The sequence below is a fragment of the Cyanistes caeruleus genome, chromosome 1 (genome assembly GCF_971803275.1).
Source record: "Cyanistes caeruleus chromosome 1, bCyaCae1.hap1.1, whole genome shotgun sequence".
Classification (NCBI taxonomy): Eukaryota; Metazoa; Chordata; class Aves; order Passeriformes; family Paridae; genus Cyanistes; species Cyanistes caeruleus.
In genome coordinates, this window is record NC_141701.1 from 108,535,203 (window position 1) to 108,554,905 (window position 19,703).

General features: G+C 40.8%; 2 protein-coding genes across 13 annotated transcripts in view; one reads left to right on the forward strand and one right to left on the reverse strand.

The window, feature by feature from the left end:
- Nucleotides 1-19,703, reverse strand: part of MYRIP (myosin VIIA and Rab interacting protein) — a 311,648-nt gene that overhangs the window by 202,010 nt on the left and 89,935 nt on the right. For 10 of the 12 annotated variants that reach the window (XM_086848831.1, XM_086848813.1, XM_086848787.1 and 7 more), the window contains exon 1: nucleotides 10,632-10,824. The exons of the other annotated variants lie outside the window; for them this stretch is intronic. The gene's annotated coding sequence lies outside the window, so the exon portion shown is untranslated. Of the gene's footprint in view, nucleotides 1-10,631; nucleotides 10,825-19,703 lie in introns of those variants that run through there. 12 annotated transcript variants of the gene reach the window in all.
- The window catches only part of LOC111923893 (transmembrane channel-like protein 2-B), a 137,143-nt gene continuing 128,810 nt past the window's right edge, over nucleotides 11,371-19,703 (forward strand). Inside the window, exon 1 of the mRNA XM_086848897.1 lies at nucleotides 11,371-11,433. Within this exon, the coding sequence (XP_086705023.1) occupies nucleotides 11,371-11,433 (63 nt within the window). The remainder of the gene's footprint in view (nucleotides 11,434-19,703) is intronic.

Sequence of the window (19,703 nt, forward strand, 5' to 3'; positions counted from 1 at the left end):
AGCAAATGAAATGTTTTTCAAGAACTGCAAGCAACGCTTCTGAATTTTAACACAGACAAGGGCATCAAGACAAGAAACAAGGGCAAGTAGTGCATTTCCTACTCACCCTTATGACAGCTAAGCTGTTCAGACTTGGAGTCTCAGCAGATCATTAGCATTACTGGGAGGGTGGGGAATAAAAAAATTTTAAAAAGGGTTTTGGGCTAAGTGCCAGCTAATAGTTAAGACAGATTCTCTGCCTGAAAAGAACCACATTATAAAATTAATTATGCAAGTGGTCACGCTGAATATTGTACAACACAGACTTCTTGTTTGCATCCTGTAGCAAAGCAGTCAGCACTAGGGAGGCTGCATCTGGAGTCCTGTGTCCAGTTTGGGCATCCCCAGAACAAGAAAGATACTTAAGGCCACAGTAATGGACTGCAGCATCTTTCACAGATGCTTAGCCTGGAGAAGAGAAGGCTTGTGGGGGTGTATACTGTGGGTATCTGGAAAAGAGATCTCCAAACAAGAATATCCTATAATTTTTTCCTTTTCTGAGCACATTTTTAATCAAGATTTCACTGGTTTCCACAGCACAGTCTAAGTTTTGCTCTAAAATGCTGTTGATGTGCATTGATGAAATGCAATACCTGAGGAACCAAGACCACAAATTCCTTCATCCCAGTTATTTACAATTAAAATATTTCATATACAATACCTTTCCCCCAGCTCAGTCTCAGCTTTAGTGTCATCAAACTCTTCACCAGAGCCTTTCCACTCTGTTCTGCTACTCCACCACTTCTAGAACTTCCAGGAAGAAAATCAAGAAGAAACCTACTAGTAATTATATCTTTGATTCTGTCACCAACAAGCTCATCTTTCCTTCCTTCAGCAGTCTGTCAGGACCCAAATAATACTGTTCAATCTTGGCATGCTTTCCAGAATTCTTTTAGTACCATAAGAAAGTCCTTGTATAATCTTACTGGTGAACATTTTTCCCTTTTAAATCATATTTCAAGATTGTCACCTTTCTAAGACAAAGAGGAAGACAAGCACTTTGTCCTCAACAAAGCTCTTTCACCACCCCTCATATTTTAAAAAGTTTTGTTTACTGAATTGTCCAAAAGAAGTTGCCACATTGCCCACATGAGGTCATAACAGTAATTTTTAATGCAAATATTTAGCATATTTATTATATATTATATATATTATATCTATATAATTATATATATATAATAATTATATATATAATATGTAATATATATATTAGCACAATATTTAGCATATAAATTACATAATTTCGCACACTTCATTTGACAAATATAAGGTGACAAAAATAAGGTCTGAATAGTGCTTAGAGTTATGTTAACATAATTGAACAAAACAGACTTTAGCCATAATCCAACATTTAAAAAACATCAGCATCCAAAGTAATTTCTATTACAGCTAGCACATCATTAAGTCTGAAATGAGGCATAATTAACACTGGCCACAAATTTGTTTATCTTTTTTAAACTCCGAGAATGTCTAGAGCTTGGGTAAAAAACACTCATTTTTTTCTCAGGGTATTCTTCTCTTTACACTCAAAATGAACAAATGTCTCAAAATAAGAGAAGCAAAAATATACTCATCAGAAATAAAAAGCCACCTCTCTGACTAAAAAATACCCACCTGACTTCAACATGGAACTTGTATCCAGTGTATCACATTTTAAATGAGATGTAAAATAAAGATCTCATAGAGGATGTTATTCTTTGTACCCACGCTGATTTTAACTGAGCTTTACTGCACATATTTCCCAGTCTATAACCAAAGCAAAAAAAAATTATATTGCTTTCAGCTTTGGACTAATTTTATGAGAGATTTGCAAGCAGCAGAGAACTGGCAAGCTCCTGAGCAAAGTTACATTTGTTTCACTGGGTAATGTAAGGGGTAAAGCAGCAGGTTTTAAAACATGAAGATCATTCAGTTCCTTTGGGGAGAAATGTTCCTTACTAATGCAAGTTATTGCAATAATTGTGTGTACATTTGTCTAAAAGATTGCTGGAACATACCATAACGGGTGAAATTGTAAACCCTACAGGTCAAAGGTTAGTACTGTATGGTTTTAAATTTTAAGCTATTTAGGAAATAAAGAGGAGTTTCACACTCTTCTTGCTTCTATATTTTTTGTTATTTTAAGTACTGAATACCAAATAGCAGATTGCCCCAGTGACAGCTGGGATAGAATTCATTTTCTTCTTAGTAGCTGGTACAGAGCTGTGGAGCTAAACCATGACACAGAATTAAAAATCTCAGCAAAGTTACAATCCATTCAAGAAAGAATGGCATCTCTCATCTAAGGATAGCACTCTCCTAAAGGCAGAACACTGCATATAAAATACATTTTTTATTTTCAAAAAAAAAATAAAACGTATTTTATTTAAATAGAAAAAAAATTAGAAAATACTAAAGATTGTACTGTAGGACCTAATTTCTGTCATCTATCTCCAATGGTTCACAAAAAAAGTCATATTAAAAAGAGAATCTATATAATAACTGATGACCATTTTATATATCAGGCCTACAACAGATACACAAGTACAAATCCCATTTGGAATTCAAAATAGCTAAATTGATGGACCAGAATTATCTTCTCACTGGTAAAACTAGAGGAAAGTCTTATCAAAAATTTGTCCTGCAGCTGCTAAAGACCATAGGTTATCTGGCATATACTGACTACATGTATTTTATATGCAAGTGGATTTTTAGTTAGTGTATATTCTCATTTTACTTCAGTCTCTTCCATTGTTTATGCTGAATTTAGGTAAATCATGTTCAGCTCTATTTTCTCTATTTAGTAGTAACTGTCTTACGGAAGATTGTGTAAAGATGATGGGTCTGACAGTATTCTGACTGTGAGACTGACTATCACTCTTCTAGAAACAAAGAAGACAGCTTGGAGAAAAAGACAAAATTTGAGCAGTAATGTGCTGACACACAGTTGCATCTTGGATGATTTGCCTCTTCTCCATGTGCCTTCAATCTAAAGCACGAAATTCAGCTCATTACTGTAATGGACTGTCAGCCAACTCAGGAGTGAATCATCACAGGCCAGCAAGAAAGCCAGCATGTGCACTTTGGGAATGCAACTGATCCTAGAGTCCAACACAATCAGAAATTTGAACATCTGAAAGCACAAGATTGTAGGGGCTTCCCTTTGAATGCCTAACCTGCAAAGTGGGGCTCAGAGCTTAATTCTATGTGCCTGGACTCCCTGCACAGAGAGAGCAGCAGCCACTGAACTGAGTTATGCCTCTTCCACATTTGCATCAAAACACAAACCAGAACATACCTGGCAAATCAGGCTTCACACTGCACTTGCTAAGGTTGAGGCAGCATGAAGAGAATACTAAACAAAAAGCTCATTTGTACTCCTACATCTCTCCTCAGCATTAGCTCAAGAGTGAGGGACTGCAAAAATACATTCACTCACTTGTGCTGGACTATACATGCCAAACCTTCTCCTGAGACACCTCTAGTCCCAGCATTTCACAATCAATAGCCCTCATATGAGCCACATGGATAGAAAGGAGATGAAAAAACAGTGAATACTTCTTGGTTCCTTCAAAGAACTGGTGGGCTTCTCTCTCATTCAAGAGGCAGGCAGAGAAGTGAGCACTTCTTTTACCTTACCAGTGTAAATGCACATAAATAGCAGTTCTAGTACTGACACCCAGAAAAACTCAGGTTCAGTGTCATATTACATCTGGGAAGGCTCAATTATTTATCTCCCTCCTTGTGGAGGACAACTGAGAGGAGCCTTCATCAATGCCTGGAAGTATCTGAAGGGGAGGATGCCAAGAGGATGTTTCAAGGCTCTTCTCAGTGGTGCCAAACAACAGGACAGTAGGCAAAGGGCAAAAACTGAGGCACAGGAAGTTCCACATAAACATGAGGAAGAGCTTCTTCAAGCAGGTGACTGCACACTACAACAGGTGTCTCCCTCACCAGGAATACTCAAAAAGAACCTGGATGTGATCCTGTGCCATGGGCTCTAGGATAGCCCAGCTTGAGCAGGAAGGTTGGACCAGATAGTCCCTTCCAACTTAACCCCTTATGGATATTACTGTGCAGATAGATCCCTATTTCAGGTACCAGCATCCTGTTTTCCTGTATGACCTGAAGCAACTGAAAGATACAGAAAGTTCCTTACCATGCAAGCTGTGGAGAAGCACATGACAAGTATGTGTATCAAAGTTAAATGCCTCCCCCTGTACCACCACAGTCACTATTTGTTAGAGCAACTAGAGAGGAGCCTCCTACATGTAACATTCAATAAACTAACCAAGAAAATAGGTCCACTAAGATAAGTTTTTCAACTTCAAAATGCCAAAGCATCACTATTAAGTGGTGATAAGGCTTCTCATATGAGTTATTAACATCATTAATATAGACATTTAAAAAAATCCAAACACTGAGAGAAAAGGTGAAGCTTTTGTAAAAAGTCAAACAGCTCTGGAAACACTACAAATTTTGCATCTGCACTTAATTCTGCATTTCAATAATACAGGCAAAAGAGTTATGATAAATTAAGAAACTCATCATAACTTCAAAGCCATATTGTGATTAATCCATGCAAACCACAAAAGTTAACAATTAAGTGGGGATTGTATACTGCTACCAAAACATCCATAACATAAAATACAATCAATATGCAAGGATATCACAGACATACTTAAAATATCCTACACAGTAAAATGGATTTGTTTTCCTACATCTGTTGCACTAATTGATATCCCTCATCCCTCTTGTGAAATACCACCCATGAACATATAATTAAAGATTTATCCAAGAACTAAGCTTTCACTGAAAAAATTTTCCTGCAGGACTAGAAGGACAAAAGTTCTATTTTTAGAGGTAAGAAAATGCTTCCAACAGCAGTTGCCACAATGAGGCAGTATTCTCTAGTGCTGCCAGATGTGAAAACAAATTTAATATAGTAAATCACTGTTAATTCAAACCACTGACAGGAAACCCCACTGCAAATTACTGAATTTTACAGATTAGCAAGTAAATTAACAAAATAAAAAGCTAAAATAAATTCCTAAGACTGTGCCTTCCACATTCACTGTGACACCTGCAAAATGCTCCTAACCCTGATTTATCCTCAAAGAAGCAAGAATCACTGAGATATACAACAATGAAGTGACATACACAAAGCCACATGTCCCATTTCAGAGACTTTGTGACGAGCTGTATTTAGCTGACACACAACGTATGCCCCGTGCACTGTAAACAGGCTTTCAGCAGCAGGTGGTTTTTGGTTTGTTTAGATAACCATTTGTCAAGTGGCATAAAACAAGAGTAAAATAGAGCCAGAGCTGTAGAAAACCTCTGAAAACCAAAGGAGCTGGGTTAATCTGTCAGGTAGGGGAGTTAATGGATTCATTTGTTGACACTTGGACCTACTCCACACTGTGCTCAGAAGAGACTCTGCTTTGGACCAGTGTTCAGCTGATTTTTTTTATATTGACACTGCACAACATGGAGATAACCTGAGCCTCGATCAATAAACAAATCTGAAGTTCTGTATCGTAAGTTAATACAAATAAAGAATGTTTATATTCAAGCATAATACATGGTCAGTCACTTTCTGGAGTTCAAGGGCCAACTTCAGTGACAGGTTTTGACTGCTGCTTCACTGATATTTGGATCCAAACTGGAGCAGTGTCACAGCTCCTTTAGTTTAAACTACAGAACCAGTTCATCCTCTTACAGGTTCAGGAAATCATCCAGCTAGCACAGACACCTTTTTGAGTTCCACAGAACTTATTATTTGAATAGCATAATCAAGTTAAGCCACCACCTTTATGAACTAACTAGGGCTCCTCACTTAATTGTGTGGAACCCAAGTCCACAATATTTCAAATGATTTGCCTCATTTTGACCTGTGATACTACTACCTTGGAGCAGGAATATGAAGCCTCATTATTAAACATTAGAAAAAAGTGGGAGATGGAATAATCAGATTTCTCCTCCTCTAGAGGCAAACTGCTTTCTTCTCATTTGTGACTCAATTCATGGTTGTCCTAGTTTAGTTTTTTGATACCAGTATCATAAAGTCACCCCAGGACATTGGTTTCTGTGCTTGCAGTGATCAACACATGGACAATTTTTGTCACTGACTTTAAGATCAAGAACAGCTGAGATAGTGAAAAACATCACCTTTTTGAATCCTCCCCAAAGCTCTTTCAATTGTTTTTGAAACCTGATGGCGCTCCAATTCATGCACTGTGATTTAACTTGAATCCAAGTCATGGTCTGTCAAACAAATATCAAAGCACTTATGACAGCTAGATGCAAGCGCTGAGATAACTTCCAGAAAGGTACACCAAGCACTGCTGGGGATGATCTCTGAGGGGAAAAATGATCAGTTCTCATAAGGGGGGAAAAAAAAGGAATCAATTTCTTGTGAGATTAATAATGGTTAGAAAAATAGGTACATCTCTATAATGTACCTACATCTCTGAAATTTGAGGTATTTCAGGTCAGTGCTAGTTGCATCTCTGTCAACAGCACTTAAATAATACACTGCCTATCCACACGGTAGCAATTAATCATAATGGCACAAGCCAGCACTTTTCTTTTTTGATGGGACACAAAATCCTGTTCATACATCTCAAAAGGGGCAGAAGAAAACCCCATTAAAACCAGTTTCTGTCCCATAAGTAATGCCTAATAAGGAAAGAAGCTCTTGTATTAATTTCAGAAGAGATAAAACTCATCATAAGAGCAGAACAGAACGTTTATTCTGTGAGTTAAAAACATATTTTGTCTTCTTTGCTCTCGAGAAGGAAAACTACAGATTACATACTGTCCTCCTTCAAGAGCACAAAGCTGGTTTACAACAGCAGAACCACCTATTATTCTGCACAGAGGCAGGTGGAGGGTGCTGAGGAAGGGATTGCTTTGTTATGAAAAAACATCAAAGATTTTAGGATGTCGCCTAGCTTCAAGACTCATTAAAGACAGTGGGAATGCCATGAACTTTAATAGCCTTTGAATGAGACTTTACACTTCAGATTGCTATCACATGAAGATACTACATTTCACTTTCTACAGAAAATTACCTCAGCACCCTTTAAATAGACTCAATCCAGAAACTACAGCTGCCCCATTTATTCTTCTCCATCAATAAGCAGCACATTGTGCAAGGAAGAGTCCAGAAGGAGCTTCTTGGAACTGCTGCACAGCAGAACCTGAGCTTGGGTATTCAGAAAGAGGACCAGCTAGAGCTGCCCTCCTGCCTGCCAGTCAATGCCAGCAAGACTCCAGAAAACAACTGATTACCATGACCCCATGGAGCCAACGCCATTGAATGTGTCTCATCAAGACTAATCTCCACAGTAGTCAGCTCCACCCCAGTGGGTGATGTTTTAGCTGGAGGTATACTTTGCCTTGAAGAATGTGTATTTAATTTCCTGAGGTAATGCTTTATATCTTCAAACAACCAGTAGATAGTAATAGCTCCAATAATCTGAATACCAAACTCCAATATTCATTCTTCCTTTTCCAATCATCAATGGATCAAAAGGTAAATGAAGCATAAAAGTAATTAAAATTAACAAGAGATTTTGTTTCTTTTACCCGGTTCAGGGGCTAATTGGTCAGTAAAAACTTGCTAGATGAGGTGTTTTGCAAGTAGAACACTCTTTAAAAAGTATTATAGTTATATATATGTATATATATTTTGCTGTGCTGTTGAAATTTAATGCATATTGGCCCAGAAATTCATTGTGCTTCTATTCCCTGAATAGTATGCATAAGATCTAAAAATCTGTCATCATTGCAATAATGCTGATATTAGCTTTTGACCAGTCAAGCCACTGCAGTCTTTATACCCTTTTTATCTATGATAAAGCTGCTAAGGTGATTCATTAAATGGCTTTCCACTACAGTGTGCTTTATTTATGTATTTTCAGGACACAGAATGCCAAGCATAATGTTTATTTACAGAAAATTAAGTTTTAAAAAATACAGCATGGCATTTCTGCACAAGACTGCTAAAAAAAAAAAAAAAGCATATCATGTTTTAACTGAAAGCTAAAAGGCAGCCACATCATAATCACTAGCCTACCATATGAGTGACAGAACTTAGTGGTATATCAGACATGTATGGGAGGTTTTTCTCTTGGGTTTCTGTAAATTCACAAAATTTCAGATACAGGCATCTTTGACCAATCTCACAAAGAGATGTGCAAAACTATACCACTGCTGGAAATCTTACCAAATTACACTGTATTTAGCCTTTCTGTTAAAATGCCTGATATTATCATAAAAGTGAAGTTTCTTTGGTAAATTGAGGAATAGTGTGGAGTGCTTCACACCAAAATATAGCAGTCATCTTCCTCATCCCTTAAGCCCTAAAAGCTTCTTCTGAAAGTAAGCTGCTATAAATCTCTGAGTATAAGAAACTTGGAGCTGTCTCTGGCTGTCAGTGGTTCACAAGTAAGCCAGAAGCCTTTATTATCTCTAAGATAATAATATCTCTAAGAATCTATCTAAAAAAATAACCTACCTGAATCCAAAAGGAAGGTGAATAAAGCATTCCACAGGAAGGCAGCATTAATCCGCTCAAACAATTCAATGGGTTTTCTCAATGAGAAAAGCTGTCCCTGTGGTTTTCATGGAATTACATTCAGCTAGTTTCTTTCAACTTGTCCAGCTTTCCAAGGGCAAGTTAAGGTGGTTTACACTGCCAAACCACAGTTTCCAGTCTTATAACAATAGGGCATGTTAATGTTGGCAGCAATACAAAGGAGTCGCATTTTCATACCAATGTACTGTTTTTGAACAATAGTGCACTTGGTACATACAGCCTTTCTTCATCATCACCCATGCATACTTAGGGGACTTTCTATTTTTCTTTATTTAAATACAAGCTGTTCAAGTGTTCTGTTTACTGCAAGTATGAAGTGAGAAAGGTGAATTCCTACTGTGTTCATACACTTGGGTAACTCTATGTAGTGCACTCAGATGTATTCATCAGGTTAGTGTGGAAGCAAGAAACCAGCTCAGGAAAATAAATGGGTGTTCTAACTCAGTTTTCTAGATCCAGACAGCACTGGTACAGATGAAGACAAAAAAGCACCACCCTGCCTGAAAGGACAATATTGTGTCATTTGAACAGGCAGAAGGTCCAAGAGGCAAATCCTGTCACAGGGTGTAGTACTCTAAGTATGTCTCAGCCCTGTGAGGGTTACCAGGCTGGAACTGACTTGCATTCATTCTCAACTGGAAATTAACATGTAACAGGTATTGAAAATGCTACTCCCCCATTTCTAATTGCATTGTACTAAGTTACCTGACAAACTCCCCAGGAAGGCTACAAAAGAGCCAAGTACCTTTTTAGGTGCTTGGGCATAAGGCATCAGTAAATATGCTCTGATACAATCCTGTACCTGAGTAATGACGGTAAGGCAGTAGCCTGAGGGGCTACGTACAAGATACATCATCTTCTGCTTTTTCCACAGCTCTGTTCACTTCCTAAAGGAGCAAACACTATTGTTTGACATTTAACAGCAGGGGCTTAGTCAGTGGTCTCAATGCAATTTACAGAGAACAGCTATCACCATAAATAAGCAAAAAAAAAAAAGACAACTGTCCAGTTTGATGACAGGTCCATCAAAATCAGAAAGATGTCTGGTAATATGAGAACTAGACTAACTATCCCTCCGTTCTCTCTCTCTAGCCTTCCAGAAAAGGCTTACAAGAGGAATCAGTAAAACCTTTATTGCTGAAATCTTTTCTGTGCCTATTCTAATAAACTCCTGGCTCCATAGCAAGGCAGCTACCCACATTTTCAGAAATGCAGGGAATGGTAAAACGGTAGGTATAAAGCAAAAAGCTCAATTTGCCAAAATAGATTGCTAGTTACAGTTAATGTCCCCGCAAACATGCTCGAGGAGGGACAAACACACGCTATAAGGCATTTTACAATCTAATTCAGTTACGCTTGCCTGAAACATAACACAAATCCCAGCATAACACAGGCTCCTACTTAATTAGATTCCCTAAGAAAAGTCAGTCTGAGCCATATGGTATTTTCCTCAGCAGTTACGATAAACTGACCTTGATACTAGGAAAACGCACGCTGCTTCTGTCTGAGGCATAAATTACAAGCGCAGCGTGGCGGGATGCTCCCGTGAAACGGGGACAGCGGCAGCGCCACGCTGAAACGCTCCCCGGGCTCCCGGGGAAGTTGATCAAGAGTAACACACTCCAATGATAACGACGATGATGATGCACTGCAGTGACAGCGCTCCAAGAGCCACGCGGTCAGCAGAACACCACGAAGCCGCTCAGACATCTGTCCGGTAATTAAAGCCCAGCCTAATGCCGCGCTGCCGCGGAGGAGCGGCCCGCCTCGCCCCCGAACGCCGCGGAGGGCGGCGGCCCCTCGGCCAGCAGCACGCCCCGACACCCGGCCCCGCCCGACCCTTCCCCGGCGCCGCGGGGCCCCCCCGGCCCGAGCCCGGCCGCCCCTCACGGCCGCTGCGGCCCCGCACCTGGGCCCTGCCGCAGCCCGTCCCACAGCGCCGGCCGGCCCGCGCTGCCGCCGCAGGGGGGCCCTCAGCCCGCCCCGGGCCCGGCCCCGCCGTACTCACCCCCGGCCAAGTGCGAGGGCTGCACCTCAATGGCAGCAAAGTGCCTGGCGCTGGGGCACGGGCAGAGCCGGCGGCTGCGCCCCGTCGCTCATGCACGGCGGGGTCTGCGGCCGCCCCGCGCCGGCCCCCGGCCACCACCTGCGCGGAGCCGCCGGGCACAGGTGCCCCGCTCCCGCTCCGCGCCGGCCGGCACAAGGCGAGTGCCGCTTGTCTCCTCCGCCGCCTCCTCCTGCTGCTGCTGCCGCTTCTGCCGCCGCCGCTAGTGCTGTCGCTGTCGCCGCCGCCGCCTTCAGCCCTCCCCGCCCCGCCGGACGCGCCACCGAGTGCTGCTGCGGTGCCGGCGGCGGCAGCTCCCGCCGCGCTCCGGCACCTGCCCGGGCGCTGCCGCCAATCGCGGGGAAGGGGCCGGGCGGGGGCGGGGGCGGCGCGCCCGGCAGGGGCGGGAGCTGCGCGCACCTCCGCGCTCCCCGGCGCGCATCCATCCCTACGGCTGCGCCCCCGACAGGCACGGACCGGGCTGCCGCCGGCACGGCATGTGCCCCGGGGCCGCCCGCCGCTGGCACACCCGCTGGCCAGGGGGGACACCTGCGGCCCGACAGCCGCCTAAGCCCCAGCTGGCAGGGAGAGGCACGGGTGCTGCCTGTCTGAGCCCCGCCGTGGTGCGGGCCGGCCGTGGCGGGTGTCCAGCGAAGGGGGAAACAGAGGCCGGCTGTTGGGAACTGCCCAGAATTCCATCCGTATGGATGCGGCGCACCGGGCGGTCATAAGGAAGGTGCGGCCTGGTCAATCGTTCAGCTCATCTGTGAGTCACCGCTGTAACGTGGAAGTGCTTTTTTATGTCCTGAATCACTACTGCAGATTGTATTTTATCAGGCTAATTACTTTCCCCCGGTATTATTTGTCGTTCCGTTTTTTTTATTTTTGTTTTTTAAATGCTTGCTTAACTTCATTTTAAAATATCTACAGCTGTTCACTGCAAGGTATGGATTTATTTGATCTCAGCTGAAGTGCTCTGTCAAGACGGATGAATTCAATAAATTTTGGCAGGTTTTCAAAGAAAATATTTTCTGGGAGAGTATTTTTGTTTACATTAATTTCACGGTATTACAAATAAACTGATTTATCAAATGTTTGCTTTCTATGCTAACCTACACTTGCCTGTGTTAGTAAAATGGGTGCCACTCTGTGAGGCAGACATCACATTAATTTTAAATGTGTATGCAAAAAACAAACAAACAAGCATAAACAAGTTTAGGAAGTACTCTGCATCAAACATCATTTTGTATTTGCCAAACATATCTATAGGTAAATACATGTCTCAGTGCTTCCCAAACAAAAGAAAATTCTTACTTCTTGAAATAAAAACAAGGAAAAGAAGCAGTTATTTTCAGCAGTAACATTTTTTCAAGAGTAGCATGATATGGCAACAAATCAGGGATTGACTTAAACAGTAGGTCACATTTTGCCTGTATTAGAAGAGTAATCAATAACACACTTGAGCACTTTTAGTAATTGAAAAAACATCTGGATAGAAACCCCTCTCCAATCTTCCAGCTGAAACACAAGAAGAATAATGTTTTAAAGTCAGCCACCAATACCAATAGTTCTATAATGCTTATGATTATACAACCATGAGGTCAAACAGATAAAACTGAGATTCTGCTCCTCCCACTCAAGCTACTAAGCTAATATTGAATTCAAGAGTAATGTCTCGCCCTTGCCTCAACATTCTGCAATTAGGTACGCAGAAGGTTTTTTCCTTTCAAGGCAATACTTCACATTCCTCTCCACTGGAGAAAAAGCATTGGACTTGAGGCTGTTTCATTCCACACAAGCACAGTAATCAACATGTTTTTACGTGTTTAGATGTAAATCAGTATATTTTTACATGTTTACAGGTTTTTACTGCAACAGTACTCCACAGGGAAGGTATTAACCTGTGGCACAGCTAAGCCAGCCAGTAATGACTGACAGAGTGCCACTGAAAGAGGGGAAAGAGAACAGCGCAAAAGTGAAGAAGTATTGTAATCACATTGTGGATGCTCTGCTGGACTTCTCTATTTGACTGTATCCCCACCCTACTTGTTGGATGTCCTATTTGTCCTCTTCTACAGGTTTTGTGTCTCACTTGGAGAGAAATCAACTTCTCTTCTGTAGCAAGTATTTTTGATGGATGCCATTCACAGTAAAAAAAAAAAACCCACAACAAAGTAAAACCCCCAAACCTGCATAAAAATCTTTTTTTCACCTCTATAGGCCAAATCATAAGGGATAGATCAGGAAATTGAGATATGCCAGGCTTTCTCTGGAATCACATGAGACACAGCCATTGACTAATTTAAATAAGTATCTAAATAAGCATGCAGAATAGATAGAAGTCTAAGGAAGAGAAACTATCCATGTCTTGTTACAGACTTTGTGGTTAGGTTCTTTCTCCCTTTGAACTGAAGATTGACGAGAGGGAAGCAGTTTTCTCTTATTCGGTCTTGGTTGTTTTTTCTTATCAGCATTACAAGGTACAAGGAGTTATGTGCACTATGATAGAAAGGGGTAAAATGGCTAACAAAGATCTTCTTCAAGGTCTTTTATATGTCCATTTGCCCAGCTGACAGATGCCAACTAAATTATTTTTCTTACTGACCCAATGACCCAACACCTGTGTCCTGCACTGCGACATTCTTTATCCAATCACTTACTACTGCCCAAAAACCTCTAGGAGAAGAACATGAAGAAGAAAGAAGAAGGGACAAGAGACAACACCCTAAATCCTCCATCTTGTCTCCTGTTCTCTAAACTAACTTTTTCACCCAGTGATTTAAGAAAACTTTCTAATCTACACACTTACATTTTCATTTTTTCTATCTAACTTTAACATTTGTTCTCATGTATCACCATGAAAACATGCTCATGAATTTCATGTTATATGAAATCCAGCGTTTCTTTGGATCCTAGAACTAAGTATTAGAAACAAGGGCACACACTCTGTATCTCAGACTCCAACATATCCAGACAAAGAAAAGTCCCTAGTGGTGGCACGGGGATTTTTACCCCATGAGCAACACATGCCCAAGCACCTTCCCACCCAGTGCCTGCTAGTTGCAGAGAGGAGCAGGGCACTGAGAGGTACAAGGAATACTGGCAAGTGTGAGCAGTTATCAGGGAAAAAAGACTGCCTCGCATGCTTGTCTCATATCCTATAGCTCTGAAATTCCCAGTTCTCCATGTAATCACAACAGTTAGGATAAACTACAGACCATACAATCTTTCAGTGATAATAACCTCAGTGTGCAGAGAAGCAAACAAGACCTAGAGAACGCATCTGTACTTGCAGCAACCATGTTGCCATATGGTGCTGATTAGGCAGCAGCATGGGAAAAATCTTCTAAAAAAAGGGAGGCAGATCTGGTAATGATGGGGTACAGGACAAGAAAATAATGTATTTTCCTGGTGGTAAGTTTCTCTCGTCACAACACAGACTTTTTCCACAAAGAAAAGGTCATCCAAATGCAGACTGAAATAAGCAGGCTGGTATTACTTGGAATGCTCAGCACTAAATCCAGTGATGCCGTAACTTGTGGCTTCAAGGCTGCAGTGGCCAACAGGTGGCTCTTCAGGCTGTCCCCAAGCTGTGCTGTGTAACCAGCTGGCTGCACTGGTGTAAGGAGGTCAGGACAGGCTGCTGCCAGCACCTGTGGGACCCTGATTTAGCTTGACAGCAGTAGTTCTGGGTAGGAGCTCCCACTCAACAAAGAAGTTCCCTCTGCCCTCAGCACCCATGGAATGGGGCTGCTAGCCATAGGAAAATTTTTGGAGCACAGTTTATATGATCAGGAGTTTTGATCACATTTTGTATAGCATACAATTCTTGCAAAACTTTCAAATAAATTGTTTTTTAGGAAAATAAAATTTTTGCTGGTTTGGTATTCCCTCAGAGGGGGATGTAGAAATATGATGCTAGCCAGTGTGCACAGTCATGCTGGGTTATTCATTGACAACCACAGACCACTCCATGAGGACTTTGTGAAGTTTGCTTTCCAAGTGTCCCAACCTTCTCAATAAAAGCAGACGTTTTAACAGGGAAATTGGAGATGCAAATGTGGACAGTACCTGCTGAAAAAAGCCACCAGCTGCTGTGTTAGCCACAGGGACCAATTATAAATTTATTCCAGCCTACTGGTATCTCAGGGCAGCAAATGAAGACAGTAATAAGTAATTAAGTTTCTCTTGCTCTCAACTGATCTCTTAAGACCTCAGAGTATTTTCACAAAGTGTAGTTAACAATAATTTGATGGTAATAACTTGGAAGTCATTGTAACCTTTTATCTTATGGTTTTAACTTCATAAATATTTTACAAAATGTCTATACAAAACATGGAGTATTACGATAAATAAGTTAAAATAGTTAGGTTACCCATAGGCCATAAGAAAATGAGTAAGAAACTGAAAAGAATGGACTTATTTTTAACAGAACTTAGTATGTAGGGCATAACATTTGATATTACACTTCACCATGACATTCCTTTGGAGATTTCAACAGCAGTGCTCCCTGCCTCACAAGCCTCGCAGTGTATGGAAGAGCTCTGAAAAATGCTAAGTGTGAAAAATAGGAAAAGGAAAGCTGATAGAAGTCAGGATTTGGGTTATATACCTACACTAATAAAGAAGACAGCTTGAGGAAGTTTTGGTATTTGCCTAGCAGCTGCAGAACTTAGCCAAGCTAACATTTTGAAAAGACAAAAACTTACCAAACTCTCACAACTAGGATGAAAACAGTTGCAGAAAAACTGAAACTAATGCAGAAAAAAAATTGTTATCAGTGGGGGGAGAGAAAGGAGGGATTTTTTTTGTGGTGTTTTGGTGTTGTGGTCAATGAAAAGGCAGCAACAGGAATATGAGTTAGTTAAAGAGATGGTAGAGAAAAAACATGATATGATATGATATGTAATTAGTAAAGGAAATTCCATGAGTATTGGAAAGAATGGGAATAATCAGGGTGGAGTAAGTTGCAGAAGAGAACATGATGCTGCTGTATTGCTGTTACTGTGATTTACTCATTCTTTCAGGATGCATAAATGCAAGCTTGAATGTGTCAGCAGAAGAAGCTGCATGCAAAGAAATGAAAACTCTTTCAGTGTTCTTCCCTTATGACTGCCACCAAATGGGTATGGGTAGGGACAAGGGTGAGCTCCTACATTTCTCCAAGTAAAACAAAAATCCTTAAAAAGGTGTGGTGGCTTCATCAATTTCCCTGAAGAATGAGCTTCATTTTTTTGGCAATGGTTTAAACGCATGAAAAAAAGTGTCCTTCATCCTCAGGGAGTGGTTGTTTGGTTTTTTGTTTATTTTTTTTATATCAGTCTTTTTCCCCCTAGTCTCACCTTTCATGCAATAACTCCTTCATGTTCATCAATCTGAGGATGAGAAAGCAGCAGGAGGGATGTGGTCCACTGATGCTTTTCTTTAGACATGCATTTGTGTCCTGGGCAAAGTGGCACTGAGGATGTGGTAGCATCTTTAGTATGGCTCAGCACTGCTCTCTTTTTCACAAATTAAAAAAATAAGAAAAAGCTCCATGGTGCCCCAGGGAGGAATAAGAAAAACCATGCAAGTCTCCAACTAAACAGGAAAATGCTCATATTAAGGCAGATTTGACTTCACAGATTCAATCACTGAACAAACAGGAGCCAGTGTTGGTTTAGCTCTTGATCTCTTGTGTTTAGTGGTATTTTCTTTCAGCTTCACTTGATTTCTTTGTACAAGAATCAACAGACGGCTGTGAATTTTTGGGTTTAAAACAAACCCATCTAAAACTATTATGCCTGAAGCTCTCTTTTGGGTTCATTTCTTCAATTCTCTAGCACCATCAGAATTTTTTTTTATTTTACTTAACACCTCTGATACCTAGATCCAGACTACAAGAATACACTCAAGAAGGTTGTTTTTCATAAAAAGACCTATTAAATGCTTTTCTTCAAATAAATTATGTTTTTCATTATTTGAAATTATTAAAAGCTGAGTTGTCATCAACCCAACTGCCTTTGGCTAAAGCTGATAAATGAAGGTGATAGTGTTAAATGCTCTTCTGTCGCTTATTATAACTCTATACAGGAAAGCTATCCTCAGATGCATAGAGCATACATTATATAATTTGATGCTTATATTTTACAAGCAAAACCATAGCAATAATGTAACAAATCCTCATGAATAGTATCTTAAAAATCCTAGGCAGTACAAAACCAGTGAATTTCTTTAAGGAAGATTAGTCAAATTAAAATACTTTATATTAACTTCTTATATTTTAGTACATCCTGAATAAAGTAGTTTTCAGAAATTTTTTTTTTTTTTTTAAAAAAAAAGAAACCCTAATCCTGACAGTAATTTCCGCATGAAAATGAGGTCAACAAAACCAGATCAGCAGAATTTTCCAACCAATTGTTTGGGGATATAGGATTTAACCATTTCTGAGTCAAGGAGAAAATTCATCTTTTCAAAGAGAAAATATTTGCTCACTTTTTTCCCCTTCCCATTAGACCATTGGATGGAAATAGGTACAATTTCATCCACATTTACAAAACTTTTCAGTAGCACATGACTGAGGAAAAAATGGGTGTTGTGAAGAGCAAAAATGCCTGGTGACAGTGAGGCAAGCTCTTTGCTAATGACACAGGCTAGTTCATTCAGGTCTCTGAGCCACGTTAGTTAGATACACTGACTGAAAGGTTTACCCAGGAACAGTAGTAACAGATATCCTGAGAAGTTCTTCTCCATGATACATCCAGCAGAGATGGACACTAAAATAAACATTACCAAGCAAAAGCTACTTCCACGATGACTGTCTCAGAAAGGTAGTTTCTCTGTTCCCAAACCCAAAGCTTAGTGACAAACGCATAGCAGCAACAGTCAAAGCAATTAAAAGAGAGTTGCCTACCAGCATTTCATTCCAGAAAAGGACTGGGTCAAAGTATTGTGAAAGTAGATGTGTCGGATGCTGGCACTTCTAATCATGTTACTGTTTGACATACTCTTGCACAACCTCTCACATGCCTTGATTATGCTCACTACCCTTTGAGCTTGTTCTGTACAAGCACATAGAAAATACATTGTGTTTGTTTCAAGGAGCTTACCCCATGAATACTTTAATTCCTCTCCCTGGATTTTCTATAATCAGTTTGTTACTTGGTGTTTTCTCACACACAAAGTAAAATTCTTCTCATTTAATTTACCGCCAAAAGAGCATGGGATATACTGGAGCAGGATTATATCTGTCACAAGCTGCAGAAATGACTGTGTGGTTTATTCAAATAAAATCCTCCAGGGATTGTCCCAAATACACACAAGTTTCTTTTTTCTATATCTGCCTTGGGACCTCAGATCAGCCGTTTCACTTTTCCATCTGGTTTTAAAGGTATTGTGTCTGACAGGACCACGGCACTTCACCTTGCATTGTCCTTGCAGAGGGCTGCAGGCATTGCACGGATGCACTCTTCTTCTGCAACACCAGAATCTGCCTGGCAAGGCTTATTCTTTTACTCCTTCCACTCTGCCCAAATTAACAGCAGCTAGACTTCAGGAATTCCTCATTTTTATAATTTCAACGAGAACCACCTTTCCAGCGTGCAAACTGGCATACACCAGCCCTTCAGCAAAGCCAGGCCCAGATCACATATGTCCTCTTTCCCTGCTCAGCTCTGAAACTCTCAGCTCTCAGACCAATAGGGTGTGCCACTCCAAACAAATATTTATACACTGAGCTTCATTTCCTTATGCAAGTTCCTGATGAATGGATAAAAATACAGTCACTAGAATTTTAAAACCCAGAATACCCACATCTATTAATTAAGTATTTAAAGGGAGACACCAGTCTCTAATTGCAGAGCTCGAACTGTTCATTTTCCTATGGGACCCAATTATTGTTGTTCTCCTCGGTGGCATCTCCACTTTAGGCCACAGGGTAATGAAGACAGATGAGTAAATAGTGTATATAAGATATCTGTGAATCATTAACCAAGTCATTAAAACAATTATAGATAATTTTTACTGAAATAGGGTCTAGCACAGAGAACAGTTAAGTCTTATTGGGCCCAGGCCATCTGTAATACCAGGAACAGAAAGCTCTGCAGCCAAATCTTAATCCAACAACCTTTTTGATTAAAAAAAAAGCCCTTTGACATTCACTCTGAAAGCCCTTGGTTGCTTTCTTGTGGTCATTCTTATGAGGAATTATTCTGATGCACTGGCTCTTTGCTGACAAGCATTTCTGTGTCAGGAAAGATGCCTGGGGCCCTCACAGCAGGACTTGGCTAACAGGATGTTTGCCCAGGTGGGCAAGCATTAGTCCCTAACTGTAAATATAAAGTTGCAGACCAATGTTTTTCTTTTAATACACCTAGGAAGAGCATGGCCATCAACAGCCTTCCTGGGCAGGTGAGTTTTCCATGTGTTGGTTGGTGCTGGTGTGCTGCACACATGCTACCATATTCCCTGTAACGAGTTGGCATTGTTTGAATCCTCCCTGTATGCAAACCCATTTAGGACAGGCCTCCATCAATGGGCAATTAAGCTGTTACAGCCTGCTTGATGGCTTGATTTCTGGAAAAGCAGATGGCCCATACCTCTTACTGGAGATTTCAGCCTGCTTTATTTCAAGTGCTCCTGGTTCTGTAGCTTTATCTCCTTGTGCCTCAACAGCAAAGCTGGAGTGCTCCTGAGGTGGCATCTGAAATGCAGCCTCACTCCTATTACCACACCTGCTGCAAAAAAGTGAGAAATTTGCTCTCCTTTAATGAAACTACCTCTGATGAAGGTCATTTATATTTCTTTTTCTCTGAAATGGTCTGGAATCTAATCCTTGAAAAAACAAACCTGCTACCAATATGTACTGCTGTGGTAGAAGAGACAATAAGGTTTCCACAGCAACTATTAGTAGTGACCCAGCATACACCATGAGCATTATGTGACTTCATTGCTTCTGAACTGTTTGATGGTCTATATTAAACGGCATTAACAGGAATAGTTTCAGTTACACTTTCAATACCCTGTTGATGCACTTGATGCAAATAGCTCTACCACAAG